Raw genomic sequence first — 21,813 nt, forward strand, 5'->3', positions numbered from 1 at the left:
TTAATTTTATTTTTAAGCAACCTTTTTTATAGTTGATGTATAATTAACCTATTATATTAGTTTTAGGTATACAATATAATGATTCAATATATATATATTCAAGATACATGTACACATATATATTACAAAATGATCATCAGAGTAAGTGTAGTTAAATATCCATTACCTCATTTTCATTTTTTCCCACCACTCCTAACCACACTAGGCATCCCAACTTCCTAACCTTGATCCTGCCCCCATTTGGCTTTGTCCATGTATCCTTTATACATGTTCCTTGATGACCCTGTGCTCTTACCCCCCCATTATCCCTTCCCACCAATCCTCTGGTTACTGTCAGTTCTTTATTTCAATGGCTCAGGTTCCATTTTGATCACTTATTTGTTTTGTTGCTTAGCTTCCAATTATAGGTGAGATCATCTGGTATATCTTCTATTGCCTGGCTTAATAAACTTAACATGATGCTCTCCACTTCCATCCAAGCTGTCATGAAGGCTAGGAGCTCCTTTTTCTTTCTGCTGAATAGTATTCCATTACATAAATATATCACAGTTTTTTAATCCACTCATTTACAGATGGGCACCTAGGTTGCTTCAACCACTTGGCTATTGTAGATTGTGCTGCTGTGAACATTGAGGTGCATAGATTCTATGAACTGGTTGTTCAGGATTCATAGGGCTTAATTCCAGCAGTGGAATTGCTGGATCAAAAGGCAGTTCCATTTTTAGTTTTTGAGGAAATTCCATACAGTATTCCACAGTGGCTGCACCAGTCTTCATTCCCACCAACAGTGCACTATGGTTCCCTTTTCTACACAGCCTCACTAGCACTTGTTGTTTGTTGATTTGTTTATGATGGTCACTCTGACTGGTGAGAATTGGTATCTTACTGTGGCTTTAATTTGCATCTCTCTGATGGCTAGTGATACCGAACATCCTTTCATCAGTCTCTGGGCGCTCAATACATCCTCCTTTGACAAATGGTCCTTTGCCAATTTAAAAAATGAACTTTCTCTTTCTGGAGTGAAGTCCTGTGAGTTTTTCATATATTTTAGAGATCAAACCCTTGCCCAAGGTATCATTTTCAAATGTATTTCCCCATATGGTTGCTTCCCTATTCATTTTTCTGATGTTTTCTTTAGCTGTACAGAAGCTTTTTATTTTGATGAAGTTCCATTTGCTTATTCTTTCCTTTATGTATCTTGCTTTAGGAGACATATCAGTAAAAGTATTGCTTCGTGGAATATCTGAGATTTCCTGCCTATGTTCTCCTCTAGGACTATTCTGGTATCACATATTATATTTAAGTCTTTTATCCACCTTGAGGGTTTTTGTATACGGTATAAGTTGGTGGTCAAATTTCATTTTTTAAGATATAGCTGTCCACATCTTCCAACATTTGTTGAAAAGGCTATTTTTACTTCATATTATGCTTAAGCCCCCTTCTTGAATATTAATTGACCACAGAGACTCGATTTATTTCTGGGCTTTTCATTATCTTCCATTGATCTATGCATCTGCTCTTATGCCAGTACCAGACTGTTTTAATTACAGTGGCCTTGTAATATAGTTTCATATCAGGTTTGTGATCCCTACTACTTTGTTATTCTTTCTCAAAACATTTGCAGCTATCAGGGTCATTTGCAGTTCCATACAACTTTTTAAAATATTTGTTCTATATCTGTGAAATATGTCATTGATATTTTAATAGGGTTGAATTGAATATATAAATTGCTTTGGTTAGTATGGACATCTTGATGATGTTAATTATTCCAACCATGAACTGTTTATACTTCCATTTATTTTTGTCTCCCTTAGTTTCTTTCTTCGATATTGTGTAGTTTTCTGAGTATAAGTCTTTTGCTTCCTTGGTTAGGTTTATTCCTAGGTATTTTATTTTTCATGTTGCTGTATCAAATGGGATTTTTTTCTTTATTTTTGTTTCTGGTATTTCATTGTTGGTATACAAAAAGGTATTCAATTTCTGAATATTGACTGTATCCTCTTGTCTTGCCAAATTCACTTTTTAGGTTGAATAGTTTTTGTGGAGTCTATAGAATTTTCTATGTACACTATCATTTCATTTACAAACAAAGTTTTGCTTCCTTCTCTCCATTTTGGGCGCCTTTCATTTCTTTTTCTTGTCTGATCACTGTGGCTAGGACTTCCAATACTACATTGAAAAGAAGTGGTGAAAGTGGACATACTTGTCTTATTCTTGATCTCTGTGGGAAAGCTTTTAGTTTTTGCCCATTGAGTATGATGTTGGCTGTAGGTTTCTCATTTATGGACTTTGTTATTCTGAGGTATGCTCCCTTTACTCCCACTTTGCTGTGTGTTTTTATCATAAATGAGTGGTATACCTCAAAATGCTTTTTTGCCATTGGTTTATATGGTCATATGATTTTTGTCTTTCCTTTTGTTTATGTGATACATTATGTCCTTTGATTTGCAAATATTGTACCATTCTTGCATCCCTGGGATGAATCCTTCTTGATCATGTTGTGTGGTCTTTTTAATGTATAGCTGGGTGCAGTTTGCCAATATTTTGTTGAGGATTTTAGTTTAATGTTCATCAGAAATATTGACCAGTAGTTTTCTTTCTTTGTTATATCATTGTCTGGTTTGGGGAATCAAGATGATGCTTGCTTCATAAAAAGAGATTGGGAGTCTTCCATCTTTGTAGATTTTTTGGAATACTCTGTGAGGGATAGGGATATAAGCTCTTCCTTAAATGTTTTATAAAATTCTCTGTGAAACTGTCCAGTCCAGAATTTTTGTGTGCTGAGATTTTTTGATCACTGCTTCAATTTCTCCAGCTTTTATTGGTCAGTTCTGTGTTTCTGCTTCTTCTTTATAGAGTTTGGAAGATTATATTTTTTCAGTAATTTGTCCACTTCAACCAGGTTTTCAAATTCTTTGGCATTAAGTTCATTGTAGTACCTTCTTACAATCCTTTGTATTTCTTTTTTTATCTGAAGATGACCTTTATTTTATTTCCTTTTCTTTTATTGTTGTTCAAGTACAGTTGTTTCAATTTTCCCCCATGACTCCCCTCACCCCAGTCATTTCCACCTTCCATCCTCTATCCTACCATCCTTTGATATTGTTCATATGTCATGTATATGTGTTCCTTGACAACCCTTCTCCCTTCCTTCATTACCTCTCCCACCTCTCCTGTAATTTTTGTCAGTTTATTCTTAATTTCAATGTCTCTGGTTATATTTTGCTTGTTTGTTTGTTTTGTACTTCCTTGGTATCAGTTGTAATCGCTTCTCTTTCATTTCTGATTTTGTATTTTTAGGTTCTCTCTCTTTTTTTCTTCATGAGCTCACTTAAACTTTTGTCCATTTTGTTTATCTTTTCAGGGCACAGGTCCTGGATTTATTGATCCTTATAATTATTTTTTAGACTCCATTTTCTTTAATTCTGCTCTGTTTTTGATTATTTCCTTCATTGCACTTGCTCTGAGCTGCATTTGTTTTTATTTCTCAGTTCTTGTAGATGGAGGGTTAGGTTGTTTACTTGAAATGTTTCTATATTTTTTAGGTAGGCATGCTTCACTATGAAATTACCTCTCAGGACTGCCTTCACTCTGTCCCATAAGTTTGAATTGTTGTGAGTTCATTTGTTTCCAGAAACTTTTTGATTTCTTCCTTAATCTCATTATTAACCCATTCATTGTTTAATACCATACTATTCAGTCTCCATGCATTTGAGTGTTTTTGAGATTTATCCTCAAGGTTGGATTCTAGTTTCAGACCCTTGTGGTCTGAGATGTTTGATATGATTTCAGTTTTCTTGAATTTGTTGAGGCTTATTTTGTGTCTAATCATGTGGTATATCTTTGAAAATCTTCCATGTGCATTTCAAAAGAATAGGTATTTTGCATCTTTGGAATGAATCTTATATATATATATGTATATATTCAGTTAAATTCATTTGATGTAGGGCATTGTTCAATGCCACAATATACTTGTTGGTATTTTATTCGAAGATGTATCCATTGTTGACATGGGGTTTTAAAATCCCCTAGTATAAGTGTGTTGCTGTCTATATTATTTTGGAAGTCCTCCAAGATTTTCTTTCTATATCTGGGTCCTCTTATGTTGGGTGCAGATATGTTTATAATGCTTATGTCTTCTTGATGAATTCTTCCCTGAAGTATAATGAAGTGTCCTTCTATGTCTGTTTTTATGGACTTTGTTTTGAAATATATATTGTCTTATATAAGTATTCCTATGCCAGCTTTTCTTCCCTGTTAATTTGCTTGGAACATTTTCCCAGCCTTTCACTTTCAGTCTGCATAGGTTTTTTATTCTGAGGTGGATTTCTAGTAGGCAGCATATGTGTGGGTCTGTTTTTCTTATCCATTCAGTTCCCCTATGTCTTTTGATTGGTTAATTTCACCTATTCACATTTAAGGTTATTATTAATAGGTATGTATTGTCATTTTATTCCCTTTATACCTGTGTTTCTTTCTCTGTCTCACTGTTTTCCCCCTTTTCTTAAAGTAGTCCCTTTAGTATATTTTCCTGTGCTGGTTTAGTGGAGGTGTGTTCTTTCAGCCTTCTTTTGTCTGAGAAACTCCTTATTTTGCCTTCCATTTTAATTGAGAGCCTTGATAGTAGAGTAATCTTTGTTTCAGGTCTTTGTTTTTCATTACTTGGAATATTTCTTGCCATTTCCTTCTGTATTTGTAGTGTTTCCATTGAGAAGTCAGTGCTAGCCTTAAGGGGGCTTCCTTTTGGGTCACTTCCCATTTCTCCCTCTTTGCCTTTAAGATTCTCTTTTTGTCTTTTTTTTAAAATATTTTATTTATTTATCTTTATAGGGGAAGGGAAGGAGAGAGGGAGAGAAACATCAATGTGTGGTTGCCTTTCGTGCGTCCCCTGCGGGGAATTGGCCTGCAGGGACCTGGTCTGCAACCCAGGCATGTGCCCTGACTGGGAATCGAACTGCGATTGTCTGGTTCGCAGGCCCGCGCTCAATCCACTGAGCTACACCAGCCAGGGCTCTTTTTGTCTTTTAATTTTGCCATTTTCATTATGATGTGTCTTGGAGTGGGCATCTTTGGGTGCCTCTTGATTGGGACCCTCTTTTCTTCTTGGATTTGCCTGACTTATTCTCTCATCAAAATACAATAATTTTCCATCATTGCTTTTTCAAATATGTTTTCTATCTCTTGATCCTCTTCTTCTCCTTCTGATATCCCTATTATATTGATATTATTACATTTCATGTTGTCCTGCATATCCCGTAACCCCTATTTGTTCTTTTTGAGTGTTATTTCCTTTCCTTGCTCTTTCTGGGTGCTTTTCTAATTGTTCTCCAGCTTGCTGATTTGATCCTCCTCTTCATCTAGCCGGGTTTTGATTCCTTCTACTATATTCTTTCCTCCTGAAGTTGTATTCTTTATTTCCTCTTGGCTCTTGTTGATTGTTTCAGTGTCCTTTTTCATGCTGATGAAACTTGATGTGAGTTCATTCTAGTTTCCCTGTAGTTTTTGGTAATTCTCAGTGATCTCATTGAGCTTCCTTATAACCATTCCTTTGAACTCAATATCTGATAGTTGACTTGCCTCTATTTCACTTACCATTCTTTCTGAAGATTCCTGTTTTCCTTTCATTTGGGTGTTAATTTCTTTGTCTTCCCATTATTTGTGAGAATCTTTTTTTGTTTGCTTCTGCTTGTTAAATTGATCTGTTTTGACTCCCTGAGTTTGTAGTGTGAACTTCTATGGGAGGGGACCTGTGAGATTCAGTTTTGCAGTCTTACTGAACTCCTGTACTTGATGCTCTTTGGGTGCCCTTTATGCCCTTTATGATGGCTTAATGGATGTAGTTGGGTTTTGAATGTTGTTCTTCAGTGGGTCCTTCCCTCCTGCTGGTCACTTCACCCACCATATTTTTTATGCTGTTGTGCAGGTGATGACAAAACCAAACCACAAATCTTAGGGAACAAACCCACATTGAAAAAATATCCCTTCTGCAATTCCACTACCAGCAGGAAATGAACCATTATCAAGAAGGGCATAAAGAGATAAGAGTATTATAAGAAAGATAAATAAACTATAGTATAAAATCTAATAACTTAATATTCACAAATGATGACCAAGGAATAAATATTAAAAATCTATGCAGGAAAGAAGCTCAGTGGATTGAGCACGAGCCTGCGAACCAGACAATCGCGGTTTGATTCCCGGTCAGGGCACTTTCCTGGGTTGCAGGCCAGTTCCCTGCAGGCCAATTCCCAGCAGGGGATGCATGAAAGGCAACCATACATTGATGTTTCTCTCCCTCTCTACTTCCCTTCCCCTCTAAAAATAAATAAATAAGATCCTTTAAAAAATCTATGCAGGAAAGAAAATATTATCATGGAGAAGACCACAGTGGATTTCATCTCAATAGCTTCTAGAATTAACCACTGTTTTTTCCTTTCTGGATCCATCTCTGGTGATGTCAGGTGTTAACTATGTCTGACCTTAAGCAGCTGGCTCTGAGACTACCTGGGATATACTGTCTGTGGTGATCTCCTTCAGTTGTTAATTTAGTCACTCTCCACTTAGCAGTGAGTCTTAGAGAATCCCTCCTGGAGATGAGGCTATTGTTTATCCTGAGGCAGCTGCTGCTTGTAGGGGAGTGGTCTCCCTGAGCTGAATGACTGTGGTTGTAAGGGGGAATGACTCAGAACCAGAATCCCAGTGGCTACTCTTTCAGTTCTCTCCCAGAAGCCTCTGTTCCCAGTCTCTCCTCAAGTGTCTCTAGTCCACTTTGTGCCCCATTTACTAAGTATCTACTGTATGTGGCTGTTTCCTTCTGTTGTTAATCTAGTCACTCTGTACTCAGCAGTCAGGCTTAAGCACCACAGAGTTGGAACAGAGTCTCTCCTGTGGGCAGGGCTGTTTTTTCCCCTCAGGTTGCTGCTGCTCAGGGGAGTGGTCACCTGGAGTATGATGACTGTTGCAGTATGGGTGATGACTCAGCACTGGTATTCCAGTGGGTACTGTCTCAGCTTTCTCTCCAAAGCTTCCATCCCCAGTCTCTTCTCAGGCACCTCCAGCCCACTCTGCCCCTGCCTTTGCCAAAGCCCCAGGTATGTGTCTGTAAATGAAAATTTGTGCGTTGGTCTTTTAAACGGCTTTTGCATTTCCAGCTGTCCATCTCTGGCTGAGAGAAACCCTACCACTTCTTGCCACAGGCTATTATCTGTGTACTTTTGGGTTCTGGTGCTTTAGGCTGGGAGTTCCAACTCCCACACTGCTCACGGGTATCCAGCCGGTTGCTTAATTATCCTTCCAGTGCTGCTGCCTGTGGGCACCTAGCCAGCCTTTTCAAGTCTCCACTGTACTCCTTACTAGACAGTTAATGCTAGAGATTCTTTTGTCTGTCCAAGGTTATTAGACTTCTATCTCACTATTGTTTGTTTGTTCTTGGTGATTTCTCCGCAATTTAGTCGTAATTCTAGATTGGTCCTAGAAGGAGGTTAGTGTGGCTTCCATTTACTCCTCCACCATCTTACCTCTCCCCCAAATTACATAAACTCAAGCTGCATTTTTCTTATTTTGTAAATGGGGGATGACATCGTTTATGTTATATGACTAATATTAAGGAGATATGTTTGCATAATGGTTAGCAGAGTAGCCCATATAAAAGAACTCAAATTTGTATTAGAAATTAATGTGTGATGTTATTGTGAACAAAAAACCATCTGGAATGGAGTCACTACTGTCAAAGGGCCTAACATGGAGTGAGGAGGCCATTAGTGAAGTCAGATTTAGGCTTTTGAGCTTTTTATGTATGTGCTTCATGCATATTCACACTTGACTTTTACTTTCATGTTTTCAGCTAAGGCCTACCCCAGAATATTGTCCACTGGACCTGGCCAAACCATTTTAGACTAGTCAACTGCCATGTTAGACGGCCAGTAGGAAATGTTTGGAAACAATGTGTGGTTTTTGACTGTATATGCTCTGACTTTTTCTGTCTTCTCTGGAGCACATTTTAGGTTTCCTCTTGAATCTGTGACTCCCAGATTGGAATCCCTAGACACCCTGAATAAACTTTGTTTTATGTTGAAACCTCAGCTCTTTCTTATTTGATAACATTGTTTTATTCTATATAATGTTTATATTATATTTAACTTTATTTTAAAATATTCTCATGTATATAATAAGTAAAGGTGATGAATCTATGATAATTTTGGTTTTTTATAATCTCCTTCACTATTTTTTCCCCTAGGGATGGACATTATTTGTTAGATTCATTGCCTCTAGGTTTTCAGTGACCCCTTAATGTAAGTGATTGCAATGGAAAAATGAATGGGAAATACTCATATTCTTACATCTCTTGGGGACTTATGTGTGTAACATATGGTAGCACAAAAATAAAGTATGATGGTTGCTTTCAAAATGTTCATAGTTTGCCAATTGGAAACAAAAATTTTATAAAAGCACTTACAGCTAAAAAATCACTGAGAAACAAGTGTTTGGGTGTAAAGATAAGGATGTTGACCACTGACTTAAATTATTTCCTTAAATTATGTAGACTTAGTTTATTATGCTTCAATCACTTTGGACAATTATAATACCTATAGTAAAATTCTGTATGTAAACGATATTTTCTGTAATGCTCATTTTTAGATTTAACAGAGTGGCATGTTTAACTGTTCTACTGATGATGAAAGAAGAGAACTAAGGCATTGGAAATGAATATATTATTAAAATGCCAAGTTATTTCAGAACAGTGAATTTCTACTCTTGACAATAAAGTAAAAGTTCATGTCAGTAATTTGTATGTAATACAAATATGCCAGTAATATGCAATATGGTAAAATATTGTTTCCTTGTTCAGAAAACCCTCTGAAGAGACAGAAGAAACTCAGCCCCGACAATCTGACAATGACTCTCACAACATAGCTATCTATGTTAAAAAAGCACGTGGTGGTCATACTCTCTATGGATCAAAAAATATTGAAGAAAAGTTAGAAGAATTTCTAGCTATCTTAAAGAAATTGTAAGTGTTTTTAATATATTACTTTTTGTAGTTAAGTTCTTTTGAATGGCTTTTTAATTTTCTAAAGTTAGTTGTTTGCAGCTGAAGTACTGTAATTGTAATCTAGCCACTGAATTACAACAGCAGAGTAAATAAAAGGGAACTCACATCACTGCCTTGGGGTGGATTGGGTAGATAAACTAGTAAGTAAAACAGCAATGCATGTGTTAATCTACAACTCATCTTTGGTCTTCTACAGAATATGCCTTTTGTCTTCTTGTCTCCTTCATGCACTATTGTGTTCATTTTCTGTTGCTGTGTAACAAATTATCATTAACTTAGAGCTTTAAAACAACATGTTTATTATATCTCAGGGAAGAGTTTGGCCAGGTCCTCTGCTCATGTCTATAGGTTTTACTCAGATATGTGTTGGCTGCATTCCTTTCTGGAGAATGAGGTTCTCTTCCAAGCTTTCATGTGTTTTTGAAAGAATTTGGTTGTATATGGTTGTAGGTCTGAGGTTCATACTTTCTTCCTGGCTCTCAGTGGGGGTCTTATAGAGGTCCCACAGATCCTTGCTACATGGTTCTTTGTCAGACCTTATATACTGTGGAAGCTTATATCTTCAAAACCAGCCAGGGAGAGTATGTCTTTGGTTCTGCTAAGATGAAATTTCACATAACCTAATCAAGGGCCTGCAGATACCTAACCTTGGCCAGATTCTGTTGATTAGAAAAAAAATCATTGGTTTTTTTCCATATCCCAAAAAATCAGGGAGAGGGGTTTAGGGGTCATCTTAAGGTATGTTATTCATATTTGTTAATATTTCAAATCTCTTTGTGACTATGTTAATTACATTTAGAATGGGCTGTGTGCTTTATATACACACACACAGAAATAATTCTACTAAAACTTGTTTATTGATGAATAAGTTGTCAGGTCTGGAGCCCTCTGTTTATTTCTGACTAACTGAATGATTACCAGATTGATGGGCTACTTCAGTGATACAACAACACATTTTTAAAAGCAACTACCATGTACTCGCTAAAAATCTTGTCTTCTTTCTCTCTCTTTCTTTTTCTCTTTCTTTCTTTTTTTTTGAATAGAAGGAACTTTTATTCCCAAAAGAAGACAATGATTTTCTATGTTCCTGTTACCCCAGCCACTTCTTCTCTACCACCTGACACTGGTGCTGTAGTCTAAGGCTTCTGTATGCCTCTCCTTGTCACTAATCTCACTGTGTCCCCATGAGAGCACAGAAATACATCAGTGCATCCTCCAGCTGGGAGTCCTAGATCCTGAAGTTGAAGTGTTTGCTTACTTTCTGGAAGTTTACAGAGAAGTGGTTATTCATTGCATTTTGTTTCTTATATGTTTCTTAGTGGATAATGAGAACACCTCCCCATAGGGAGGCTGCTTGTACCAGCACAAATAATAATCACTGTCACTAGTTTCATATGTGCAGTCCAGGGTCACAGTCTCTGTCTCCTGCACAGACATTTCGGGTTGAGGCTGAGTGATCACCTGGGACTACTCTGGATCCTGAACTTGTTTTTATTGTTGTTCAATAACAGTTGTCTCCATTTTCCTACCACCACTTCCCTCCCATCCTCAATCCTATTCCACTTTGTCTTTGTCCATGGGTCCTTTGTACACATTGATAACTCTTCCCTTTCTTTCCTACATTAACCCCCTCCCCCTACTTGGGTTACTGTATTGTTACTCCAGCTTTTTTTTCATTCTACTTGCATGGAATTTTTTTCTTTTTATCTCTTAACTTTCAGCCTCCGTGAATCTTTTTTTCTGAGGTGGGTCTCTTGTAGACAGCATATATATGGGTCTTGTTTTCTTAACCATTCAGTTATCCTGAGCTTTTGATTGGAGCATGTAATTTATTTACATTTAAGATTATTATTGATAAGTATTTATTTATTGTGATTTTTATTCTTTATGCCTATGATCTTTCTTCTCTCTATTTCTTTTTATAGCAGCCCCTTCAACATTTCTTGCAGTGCTAGTTTTGGGGTAGTGAACTCCTTTAGACTTTTCTTCTGTCTGATAAGCTTTTTATTTCATCTTTAATTTTAAACGATAGCCTTGCTGGAGAGAGTAATCTTGGATTCAGATCCTTGTTTTTTACTTTGAATACTTCATGCCACTTACTTTTGGTGAGAAGTCAGCTGGTGGGAACTCCCTTCTAGGTAACTATGTTCCTCTCATTGCTGCCTTTAAGATTTACCCTTTTCTTTAACTTTTGCCATTTTACTTAATATATAATTTGGTGTGGGTCTGTTTGGATTTTTCTTGATTGTGATTCTCTATGCTCCTGAATTTATGTGACTTTTTCTTCACAAAGTTATGAAAGTTTTTTGTCATTATTTCTTTACACAGGTTCTCTATACCTTGATCTCTTTCCCTTCTGGGATATCCATGATGGCAGTGGTAGTTATGTTTCATGTTGTAACAAAGATACCTTAAACTATCCTCCTGCTTTTTAATTCTTTTGTCCTTTTGGTGCTCTGATTGATTTTTTCTATCTTGTCTTCTAATTAACTGATTCAATCATTTGCTTCAGCCAACCTGATTATCCCTTCCAGTGTATTCTTTATTTCAGATATGTTATTCCCTATTTCTGTCCAGTTATTTTTCATGCTTTCTACATACTTATAATGCTGTTGAGCATCCTTATAACCATTTCTCTGAACTCAGTGTCTGATAAATTGCTTGTTTCCATTTTGTTTGGCTCTTTTTCTGGAGAGTTTTTCTCTTCTTTTCTTTTGGGACTGTTTCTTTGTTTCCCCACTTGAGGGGTCTCTTTGTATTTGTTTCTATGTATTAAATAGATCTGCTATGACTCCCAGAATTGATGAAGTTGCCTTTTATAATAGATGTCCTGTGGAAAGCAGTGGTACAATCTCCTGAATCACTTGAACTGGCTGCTATAGGAATGACTTTTGTGTGTGATATGTGGGCCCTCCTGTTGGTTCTTGATTACTGTTGCCCCATTAGTGGGTGAACTCAACCCTCAAGATGGTTGACTGTGAGGCTCAACCCTCACCATGTTGTGCAAATTGTTGTACAGGTGCTTAAGGAGAGGTGGTGAAATCAGGTATGTGAGCTGTCTGGAATGGAAGAGAATTTTGAAATGCATTTGTGGCACAGGGTGAAAGGTGGGAAGGAAACATTGATTATTTTTTAACTTCTACAGCAGCTCTGAGTAAACAGTGCTAGATAGAAGGAAACATAAATTAGTTTGGAACATTAAAATAATTGGAAAGGGCACATTAGGGAGATATCACCAGAGAGAAAGTGTTGAACTAACTATAGGGCATTGTGTAACTGGAATGTGATGCAGAACAAACAGTGGGGAAAGAGAAGAGAGACAGAAAAAAGGAGAGCTGGGAGACTCCTGTTAAATTGTATATTTGAAGGCATATGAGATTGAATGTAAACTTATCATGTGTATTAGTTAGGATTTTAATTGTCAGCAACAGAAATTCTGATTAATTTTTATTTATTTTTTATTTTTTATTTTTTTCCAAATAAATTTCTTTTTTAAAATTTTTAATTCTTTTTTAAAAATTTTATTTAGTTATTTTTCAAGTACAGTTTTTTGTCTATTTTTCCCATCCCAGCCTCCCCTGCCCCTTGCTCCCCACCTCCCTCCCATTTCCACCCCCCTTAGTTCTCGTCCCTGTGTCCCTCCTATTTATTCCTCCAAATCCCTCCTTCATTTTCCCCTTAACTTCCCTTCCTTCTCCCCTCTGGTCACTATCCCCTTGTTCTCTATTTCAGTGTCTTTGTTTTTTGTTTTTTTTTTCTGCTTGCTTGTTTGTTTTGTTGTTTAGCTTCCTGTTAAAGGTGAGATCATATGGTATTTGTCTTTCAATCCCTGGCTTATTTCACTCAGCATAATGCTTTCCAGTTCCATCCATGTTGTTGCAAAGGGTAGTAGCTCCTTCTTTCTCTCTGCAGCATAGAATTCCATTGTGTATATGTACCACAATTTTTGGATCCATTCATTTACTGATGAGCACCTAGGTTGCTTCCAGCTCTTGGCTATTGTGAATTGTGCTGCTATGAACATTGTGGTGCATAGGTTCTTTGAAATTGGTGTTTTGGGGCTCTTAGGATATAATCCTAGCAGTGGAATTGCTGGATCAAAAGGCAGGTCAATTTTTATTTTTCTGAGAAAATGCCATACTGTTTTCCATAATGGTTGTACCAGTCTCCAACCCCACCAACAGTGAACTGAGTTCCCCTTTTCCCCACAACCTCTCCAACATTTGTTGTTTATTGCCTTGTTTATGATAGCCATCCTGACTGGTGTAAAGTGGTATCTCATTGTGGTTTTAATTTGCATCTCTCTGATAGCTAATGACCTTGAGCATCTCTTCATGTGTCTCTGGATCCTCTGTATGTCCTCCTTGGAGAAGTGTCTGTTCAAGTCTTTTCCCCATTTTTTATTTGGGTTGATTGTCTTCTTAGAGTGGAGTCATGTAAATTCTTTGTACATTTTGGAGATTAAACCCTTGTCTGAGGTATCATTGGCAACTATGTTTTCTCATACAGTTGATTGTCTTTTAAAATTAGTACTGTTTTCTTTAGCCAGGCAGAAGCTTTTTATTTTGATGAGATCTCATTTGTTTATTCTTTCCTTTATGTTCCTTGCTCTAGGGGACAGACATATCAGTAAAAAAGTTGCTGCGTGAAATGTCTGAGATTTTCTTGCCAATGTTCTCCTCTAGGATTTTAACGGTTTAATGGCTTATATTTAAGTCTTTTATCCACCTTGAATTTATTTTGGTGTATGGTGTAAGTTGGTGCTCAAGTTTCATTTTGTTGCATGCAGCTGTCCAGTTCTTTCAACACCATTTGTTGAAGAGGCTATTTTTAGTCCATTTTATGTTACTGTCCCCTTTGTTGAATATTAATTGACTGTAGAGAGTTGTATTATTTCTGGGCTCTCTGTTCTGTTCCATTTGTCTATGAGCCTGTTTTTATTCCAGTACCACGGTGTTTTGATTACAGTGGCCTTGTAATACAGTTTGATATCAGGTATTGTGATCCCTCCTACTTTGTTCTTCTTTCTTAAAATTGCAGCTGCTATTCAGGGTTGTTTATGGTTTCATATAAATTTTTGAAGTGTTTGTTCTATGTATGTGAAATATGCCATTGGTACTTTAAAAGGTATTGCATTGAATCTGTATATTGCTTTGGGTAGTATGGACATTTTGATGATGTTAATTCTTCCAATCCATGAACAAGGTATATGTTTCCATTTGTTTGTCTCTTCCCTGCTTTCTTTCTTCAGGGCTGTGTAGTTTTCCAGATACAGGTCTTTTACCTCCTTGGTTAGGTTTATTCCCAGATATTTTATTTTTGTTTTTGCTATGCCGAATGGGATTTTTTCCTTGATTTCTGCTTCTGCTGATTCATTGTTAGCATACAAAAATGCCTTTGATTTCTGGATATTGACTTTGTAACCTGCTGTTTTGCCAAATTCATTAATTAGGTCGAACAGTTTTGGGGTAGAGTCTATAGGATTTTCCATGTACACTATCATGTCATCTGCAAACAGTGACAGTTTTGCTTCCTCCTTTCCTATTTGGATACCTTTTATTTTCTTTTCTTCCCTGATTGCTGTGGCTAAAACTTCCAATATTATATTGAATAGAAATGGTGAAAGTGGACATCCTTGTCTTGTTCATGAACTTAGTGGAAAAGATTTGATTTTTGCCCATTCAGTATGGTGTTGGCTTTAGGTCTCTCATATATGGCCTTTATTATATTGAAGAATGGTCCCTCTATTTCCACTTTGCTGAGTGTTTTTATCATAAATGGGTGTTGTACCATATCAAAAGCCTTTTCCGTGTCTATTGATATGATCACGTGGTTTTTGTCTTTGCTTTTGTTTATGCAGTGTATTACATTTAACGATTTGTGAATGTTGAACCATCCTTACATCCCTGGGATGAATCCCACTTGGTCATGGCGTATGATCTTTTTGATATATTGTTAGATGCAATTTGCCAATATTTTGTTGAGGATTTTACTGTCTATGTTCATCAGAGATACTGGCCTGAAGTTTTCTTTCTTTGTTGTGTCTCTATCTGGTTTTGGAATTAGGATGATGCTGACTTCATAAAAAGAATTTGGGAGTCTTCCGTCCTTCTGGATTTTTTGGAATAGTCTGTGGAGAATAGGGGTTAGCTCTTCCTTAAATGCTTTGTAGAATTCTCCTGTGAAACCATCTGGTCCAAGGCTTTTGTGTGATGAGAGTTTTTTTTTTTATTACTTCTTCAATTTCTTTTGCTGTTATTGTTGTGTTCAGATTTTCTGCTTCTTTTCATTGAGCTTTGGAAGATTGTATTTTTCTAGAAATGTGTCCATTTCCCCTAGGTTTTCAAATTTCTTGGCATACAGTTCTTCATAGTAATTTCTTACAATCTCTTCTATTTCTGTGGTATCAGTTGTAATCTCTCCTTTTTCATTTCTGATTGTGTTTATTTGTGTCCTCTCTCTTCTTTTCTTGATGAGCCTACTTAAAGGCTTGTCTATTTTGTTTATCTTCTCGAAGAACCAACTCCTGGATTCATTGATCCTTAGAATTGTGCTTTTAGTTTCTATGTCATTTAATTCTGTTCCGATATTGGTTATTTCCTTCCTTCTGCTTGCTCTGGGCTGTCTTTGTTGTTGTTCCTCGAGTTCTTGCAGGTGTAGGGTTAGGTTGTTTGTTTGAAATGTTTCTATCTTCTTTAGGTAGGCCTGTATTGCCATAAACTTCCCTCTCAGGACTGCCTTCACTGTGTCCTATAAGGTTTGGGTTGTTGTGAGTTCGTTTTCATTTGTTTCCAGAAACTTTTTGATTTCTTCCCTAATTTCATTCTTGACCCATTTGTTGTTTAATAGCATACCATTCAGTCTCCATGATTTCAGGTGCTTTGGGTTTTTTTCCTTTCGTGTTGGTTTCCAATTTCCATCCCTTGTGGTCAGAGAAGATGCTTGGTATGATTTCAATTTTCTTGAATTTGTTGAGGCTCGTTTTGTGTCCTATCATGTGGCCTGTCTTTGAGATTGTTTCATGTGCATTTGAGAAGAATGTGTATTTGGCTTCTGTGGGATGAAGGGCTCTATATATATCAGTTAAGTACATTTCATCCAGGACATTGTTTAGTACCACAATATCTTTATTGATATTTTGTTTGGAAGATCTGTCAATTTTTGATAGTGGCTTGTTAAAATCCCCTAGTATAATTGTGTTCCTGTCAATATCTTTCTTGAAGTCCTCTAAGATTTTCTTGGTATATTTGTGTGTCCCTATGTTTGGTGCATATATGTTTATAATGTTAATGTCTTCCTGGTGGATTCTTCCCTTGAGTATTATGAAGTGACCTTCTGGGTCTCTCTTTATGGCCTTTTTTTTGAAGTCTATTTTGTCTGATGTGAGAATTGCTACCTCATGTCAGTTTGCCTGGAAAATTTGTTTCCAGACTTTCACTTTTAGTTTGTGATGGTCTTTTCTTCTGAGGTGGGTCTTTTTTAGGGAGCATATGTGAGGGTCTTTCCTTCTTATCCATTCAACTATTCTATGTCTTTTGATGGGAGCATTTAATCCATTTATGTTTAAGGTTATTATTGATAGGTACTTATTCATTGCCATTTTTGTACCTGTGTTCCTCTCTGTCTCTCTCTTTTCCTTCCTTTCCTTAAAGCAGTCCTTTTAGTATTTTGTATAGGACTGGTTTGGTGAAGGTACAATCTTTTAGACTTCTTTTGTCTTGGAAGCTCTTTATTTGGCCTTCTATCTTGATTGAGAGACTTGCTGGGTAAAGTAGCCTTGGTTGTAGGCCTCTGGTTCTCATTACTTGGAATATTTCTTGCCATTCTCTTCTTGCTTGGAGTGTTTCCATTGAGAAGTCAGTAGCTAACTTTATTGGGGCTCCCTTGTATGTTACTACTTTTTTCTCCCTTGCTGCATTTAAGATTCTCTCTTTGTCTTGGAATTTTGCCATTTTGATAATGATGTGTGTTGAAGTGGGCCTCCTTGGGTTCCTCTTGATTGGGACTCTCTGTGATTCCTGGATTTGTGTGACTTTTTCTCTTATCAAATTAGGGAAATTTTCTCTCATTACTCGTTCAAATACGTTTTCCATCCCTTGTCCTTCTTCTCCTTCTGGTATTCCTAGTATTTGGATATTATTATGTTTCATATTATCTTGCATTTCTCTTAATCCCTCTTCATTCTTTCTGAGTCTCTTTTCCCTTTCTTGTTTTTTCTGCAAGATGCTTTCTACTTTGTCCTCCAACTCACTAGTCCTATCTTCTGTCTCATTAACTCTATTTTTAATAGTTTCAACTGTGTTCTTCAATTCAGAAATTGTATACTTTATTTCCTCTTGGCCCTTGCTAATAGTTTCCTTTTCCTTTTTCATGTTGATATAGTTTTCTGTGAGATCATTGTAGCTCCCTTGTAGTTTCTGGTAGCTCATTTTGAGCTGTTTGAACTTTGTGATAAACAGTGCTTTGAATTCACTGTCTGATAGTTGATTATCCTCTATTTCATCTAATATTCTTTCTGAATCTTCTGCTTTTTCTTTCATTTGGGGATAGTTTCTTTGTCTTCCCATTGTTTGAGATTCTTCTTGTTAGTCTCTGCTTCTAAAATCGATCTGTTCTGACTCCCTGGGTTTATGTTGTGAACTTCTGTGGTATAATACCTATGAATTTCCGTGGTGCAGACTCCTTCAGGTATCTTGATATTCTCCGTTTCCACCTACTCCTTTTATTGTGTATGTGTAATCAGTTGGAGGGGGAGTCAAAATGGTTTATGACAGCAGATTAGTATTTTATGATATTTACAGTCACAGCCGGTAGAGAGGAGATAGGCGATCTTTAGGCTATATGTAGTATTAAGTGTATTCTTCAACCCAACTTGCCACTTTTACAAAAGGATGAACAAAAGATAAGCCTCTTTTTGGGGTGGGAAGCCTTGTTAGTTGGAGCTAGAGAGCAGTGAGGTTGCAGACGGTCAGATTTTGAGGTAAGGTGAGTGTAAAGAACAGTAAGTAGGTGTAGTGTTTGAGCAAATAGAGTTAATCACTACAGTAATATAATTCAGGGTCATGTACAATGGGCTAAGTTGTGGGAGATGTGTTGTGAAGTATTTACTGTTGTGTAGATCAGCTATTATTTACACTAATATTAGAGTAGCATTTATATAACAAACTCTATGTGATCTTTCTGAGTAGGGGGTATAGAGCTTTAGGTAGTGTGCTAAAGGGAAACAGAGGCATGTATAGAGGATTAGCAAAGCACTATGGAGGAAAGAACAGGGGGAACCTGTCTAATAGTACAATATAACCACTCAAGACTAAGAAGCCTATACAGAAAGAGGAGGAATACAGAGATACTATTAAAATATAAAAGAAGTGAGAATAATGAAAAAAATATGCAACAACTTGTGGCTTCTCTGGTATAGGAAAGTAAAATTTGTCTCTCTGTCTCTACTGCTGAGATGCCCCCTCTTCGGGTCCCACTCTGGTCTTTTCACAGTTCCCAGTTGTTTGTGTCTCTTGTGAGTAAAAGAAAACAAAGCAACAAACAAACAAACAAACAAAAAGGCAGTAGAAGGGAGGCACAAGGGATGAGTTTGAGAGGAAAGGAAGAAGGACTAAAACAGGGAAAAAGAAAGGAGAGGAACAAAGTATATAAAGATAAAGCAATAATAAAATTAAAAATATATAAGATTACTAAACAAATGCAAAATATGTTACTAAAAAGGGGGAAAAATCCAACAACAACAACAACAACAACAAAACCCCTTCCCTTGTTGGTTTCGAACTGTCCAGACTGGTTTTTCTGGTTGCAGCAGGATCTCTCTGTGGGCTGGGATGCTGGCCCAAGTGTGCGCACCAGCCAGGATACCAGACTGGGGTGTAGGCACCGACACACTCGCCAAGCTGCTTGGGTCGTACGGGTCCTGGTAGCGTCCTTCCCAGTCCTTTGGCAGGGAATCAGAAGCCTCTGCGCCTGTGTGCACCCGGCAATCTCTCTTGGACCCGAGAAACCCGCAAGGTGCTTCCCAGTCCTGGGGCGAGGACTCAAATGCCTCTGCTTTCCCCCTGGCTTGCAGCAAGGCCGGGTGGGACGCAAGCCAAGCTGCCCTGGCATGAGAACACCTCAGTCCACTTTCAAAAAAAAGAAAAAAAAACTCTCCAGACAGCCATCCTCTCAGCCCAGCCTAGTCCCCAGCCAAACCAGTGAGGACACTGAGCCTCCCAATTCTCCCAGGCTGGCAACCACAGAGTCTGCAGTTGAACACGGCCTTCTGTCTTTGTAACCCTCCCTGATAATGCAAGCAGGCTAGCAGACAGGTCTCTGCCCGGTGTTGTCCAGTTTTGCTTATACTCGGCCACCCGCCCTTGTGGCTACTGGGGCCACTGGGTGCCCAGGCTCCTTTGGCAGACACCTCTGGTGCTGGTGTCAGACCAATGGCTCTGGACCCTGACCACAGAAGCAGCACTGGGGCTGCCTGGCCAGGGGTGCTGGCCCCAAACACCGCTTTGTCGCTTTGTCTTTACTCTGGTCCCTGAGACCCCACTGACCTGCCACTGTCTTGTGTTTCAGCGTCCGTCACAATCTCTGGTCTTTTACTTTCATAATTGCTGGATAACTGATGGTTTAGTGCTCTGCTTCTCTATAGATCTGCCAGGATTTTCACCCACGAGTTCAGGAGCTAGAATCCGCTCTGTCCTATTCCGTCACCATCTTCCCAGCATCCCCCTCAATCTAATTTTTAATATACTTTGACAAGCACATATGTGTGTTCAGCATTCCACATAGAAATTGGAGTCACAGATATAGGTAATCAAAAATAAAAGTAAAATAAATTTAGATATGTATTTTTTAGTGAATGCTGTCCATTCTTCACTGAATTTAACACATCTGTTAAGTTTTCAAAATTACTATACAATAGAAATGCTTAGTAGTCAACATAAACAATTAAAATTAAAAAAATGCTTGATGTCACTAATTTATTTTTTTAGATTTTATTTATTTTTTTTGAAATTTTTGTTGATTTTATTGATTATGCCATTACAGTTGTTCTATTCCCCCTTCATTCCCCTCCACCCTGCACCCCCACCGCCATCATTCCCCCCTTTAGTTTATGACCATGTGTCTGAAGTTCTTTAGATTCTATATTTCCCATACTATTCTTGCCCTCCCCCTATCTATTTTCTACCTACCGTCTATGCTACTTAGTCCCTGTACCTTCTCCCCCCTTCTCCTCCTCCCACTCCCCTGTTGCTAACCCTCCTTGAGATCTTCATTTCTATGTTTCCACTCCTGATCTAGCTGTCCTTTTAGTTTGCTTTTGTTTTAGGTGTGGTTGTTAATAACTGTGAGTTTGCTGTCCTTTCACTGTTTATGTTTCTTTAACTTCTTTTTCTTAGATAAGTCCCTTAACATTTCATATAATAAGGGCTTGGTGATGATGAACTCCTTGAATTTGACCTTATCTGAGAAGCGCTTTATCTGTCCTTCCATTCTAAATGAGAGCTTTGCTGGATAGAGTAATCTTAGTTGTAGGTCTTTGGATTTCATTGCTTAGAATACCTCTTTCCAGCCCCTTCTTGCCTGTAAGGTCTCTTTTGAGAAATCCGCTGACAGTCTGATGGGAACTCCTTTGTAGGTGACTGTCCCCTTATCTCTTGCTGCTTCTAGGATTCTCTCCTTCATTTTAAACTTGGCTAATGTAATGATGATGTGCCTTGGTGTGTACCTTCTTGGGTCCAACTTCTTTGGGACTCTCTGAGCTTCTTGGATTTCCTGGAAGTCTATTTCCTTCGCCAGATTGGGGAAGTTCTCCTTTATTATTTGTTCAAATAAGTTTTCCACTGGTGGCTCTTCCTTTCCCCCTTCTGGTACCCGTATAATTCAGATGTGGGAACGTTTAAAGATGTCCTGGAAGTTCCTAAGTCTCTCCTTATCTTTTTGAATTCTTGTTTTTCATATTTTTCTGTTTGGTCATTTTTTTCTTCCTTTTGGTTCACTCCCTTGATTTGAGTCCCAATTTCCTTTCCATCCCTATTGATTTCTTGTGCAATTCCCTTCATTTCAATTAGTTTAGCCTTCATATGTTCCTCTAACTTGTGACTAAAATTAACCAGTTCTGTGAGCATCCTGATCACCAGTGTTTTGAACTGTGCATCTTAAAGTTTGGCTATTTCTTCATTGCTTAGAGTTATGGGCTCTAGGGCTTTGAGATCTTCTTGAGCCATTTTTGCTCTGTTCGCGCCTCTTATGTTTGAGGAGCAGAGCCTTAGATTTTCACCAGGGTGTGGCTGCCCAGGTAGCTGGTTTGTGAAGCTGTATGTGGGGGCGGGGTCAGAACAGAGAAATGGCGGCCCCCTCTGCTGCCTCTGGCTGCTGGTGCCTGCTTGGTCCCTTCTCACCACCCACTCCCTCACTGGTCTATCTTCCCAGGAATGTGTGACCACAGTCAATCTGACCACCCTGGGCCCTTGCTGGGTCTGCTGGTCACTCACTGGGTCCTCCCATTGCAACCCCATACCTGGGATTTGTGTGTTTGAGTCTTTCTGACTGAGTTTTCCTGTGCAACCTGGCTCTGCCAGCTGCTGGCTTCGCCTTTCTTACTGGTCAGGCTGAAGAATTCATTGTTATCAGACTTTCGAAAAGTTCAATTCTCTGTGTTCTGGCTGTGTTTTCTGTTGCTAATATTTTGTTGTATCTAAACTTGGTTGTGTGAGAAAGCACGGCATCTCCACTTATGCCTCCATCTTGGCGGAAGTCTCTGTCAC

The 21,813-nt window shown here is 38.0% G+C and overlaps 1 protein-coding gene across 1 annotated transcript in view; it reads left to right on the plus strand.

Moving 5' to 3' along the window:
• CNBD1 (cyclic nucleotide binding domain containing 1) overlaps nt 1–21,813 on the plus strand; it is a 310,447-nt gene that overhangs the window by 84,605 nt on the left and 204,029 nt on the right. Inside the window, exon 5 of the mRNA XM_037141383.2 lies at nt 8,849–9,010. Within this exon, the coding sequence (XP_036997278.2) occupies nt 8,849–9,010 (162 nt within the window). The remainder of the gene's footprint in view (nt 1–8,848; nt 9,011–21,813) is intronic.

The sequence above is a fragment of the Artibeus jamaicensis genome, unplaced genomic scaffold (assembly GCF_021234435.1).
Source record: "Artibeus jamaicensis isolate MK-2021 breed Jamaican fruit bat unplaced genomic scaffold, CSHL_Jam_final scaffold_916, whole genome shotgun sequence".
NCBI classification, from domain to species: Eukaryota; Metazoa; Chordata; class Mammalia; order Chiroptera; family Phyllostomidae; genus Artibeus; species Artibeus jamaicensis.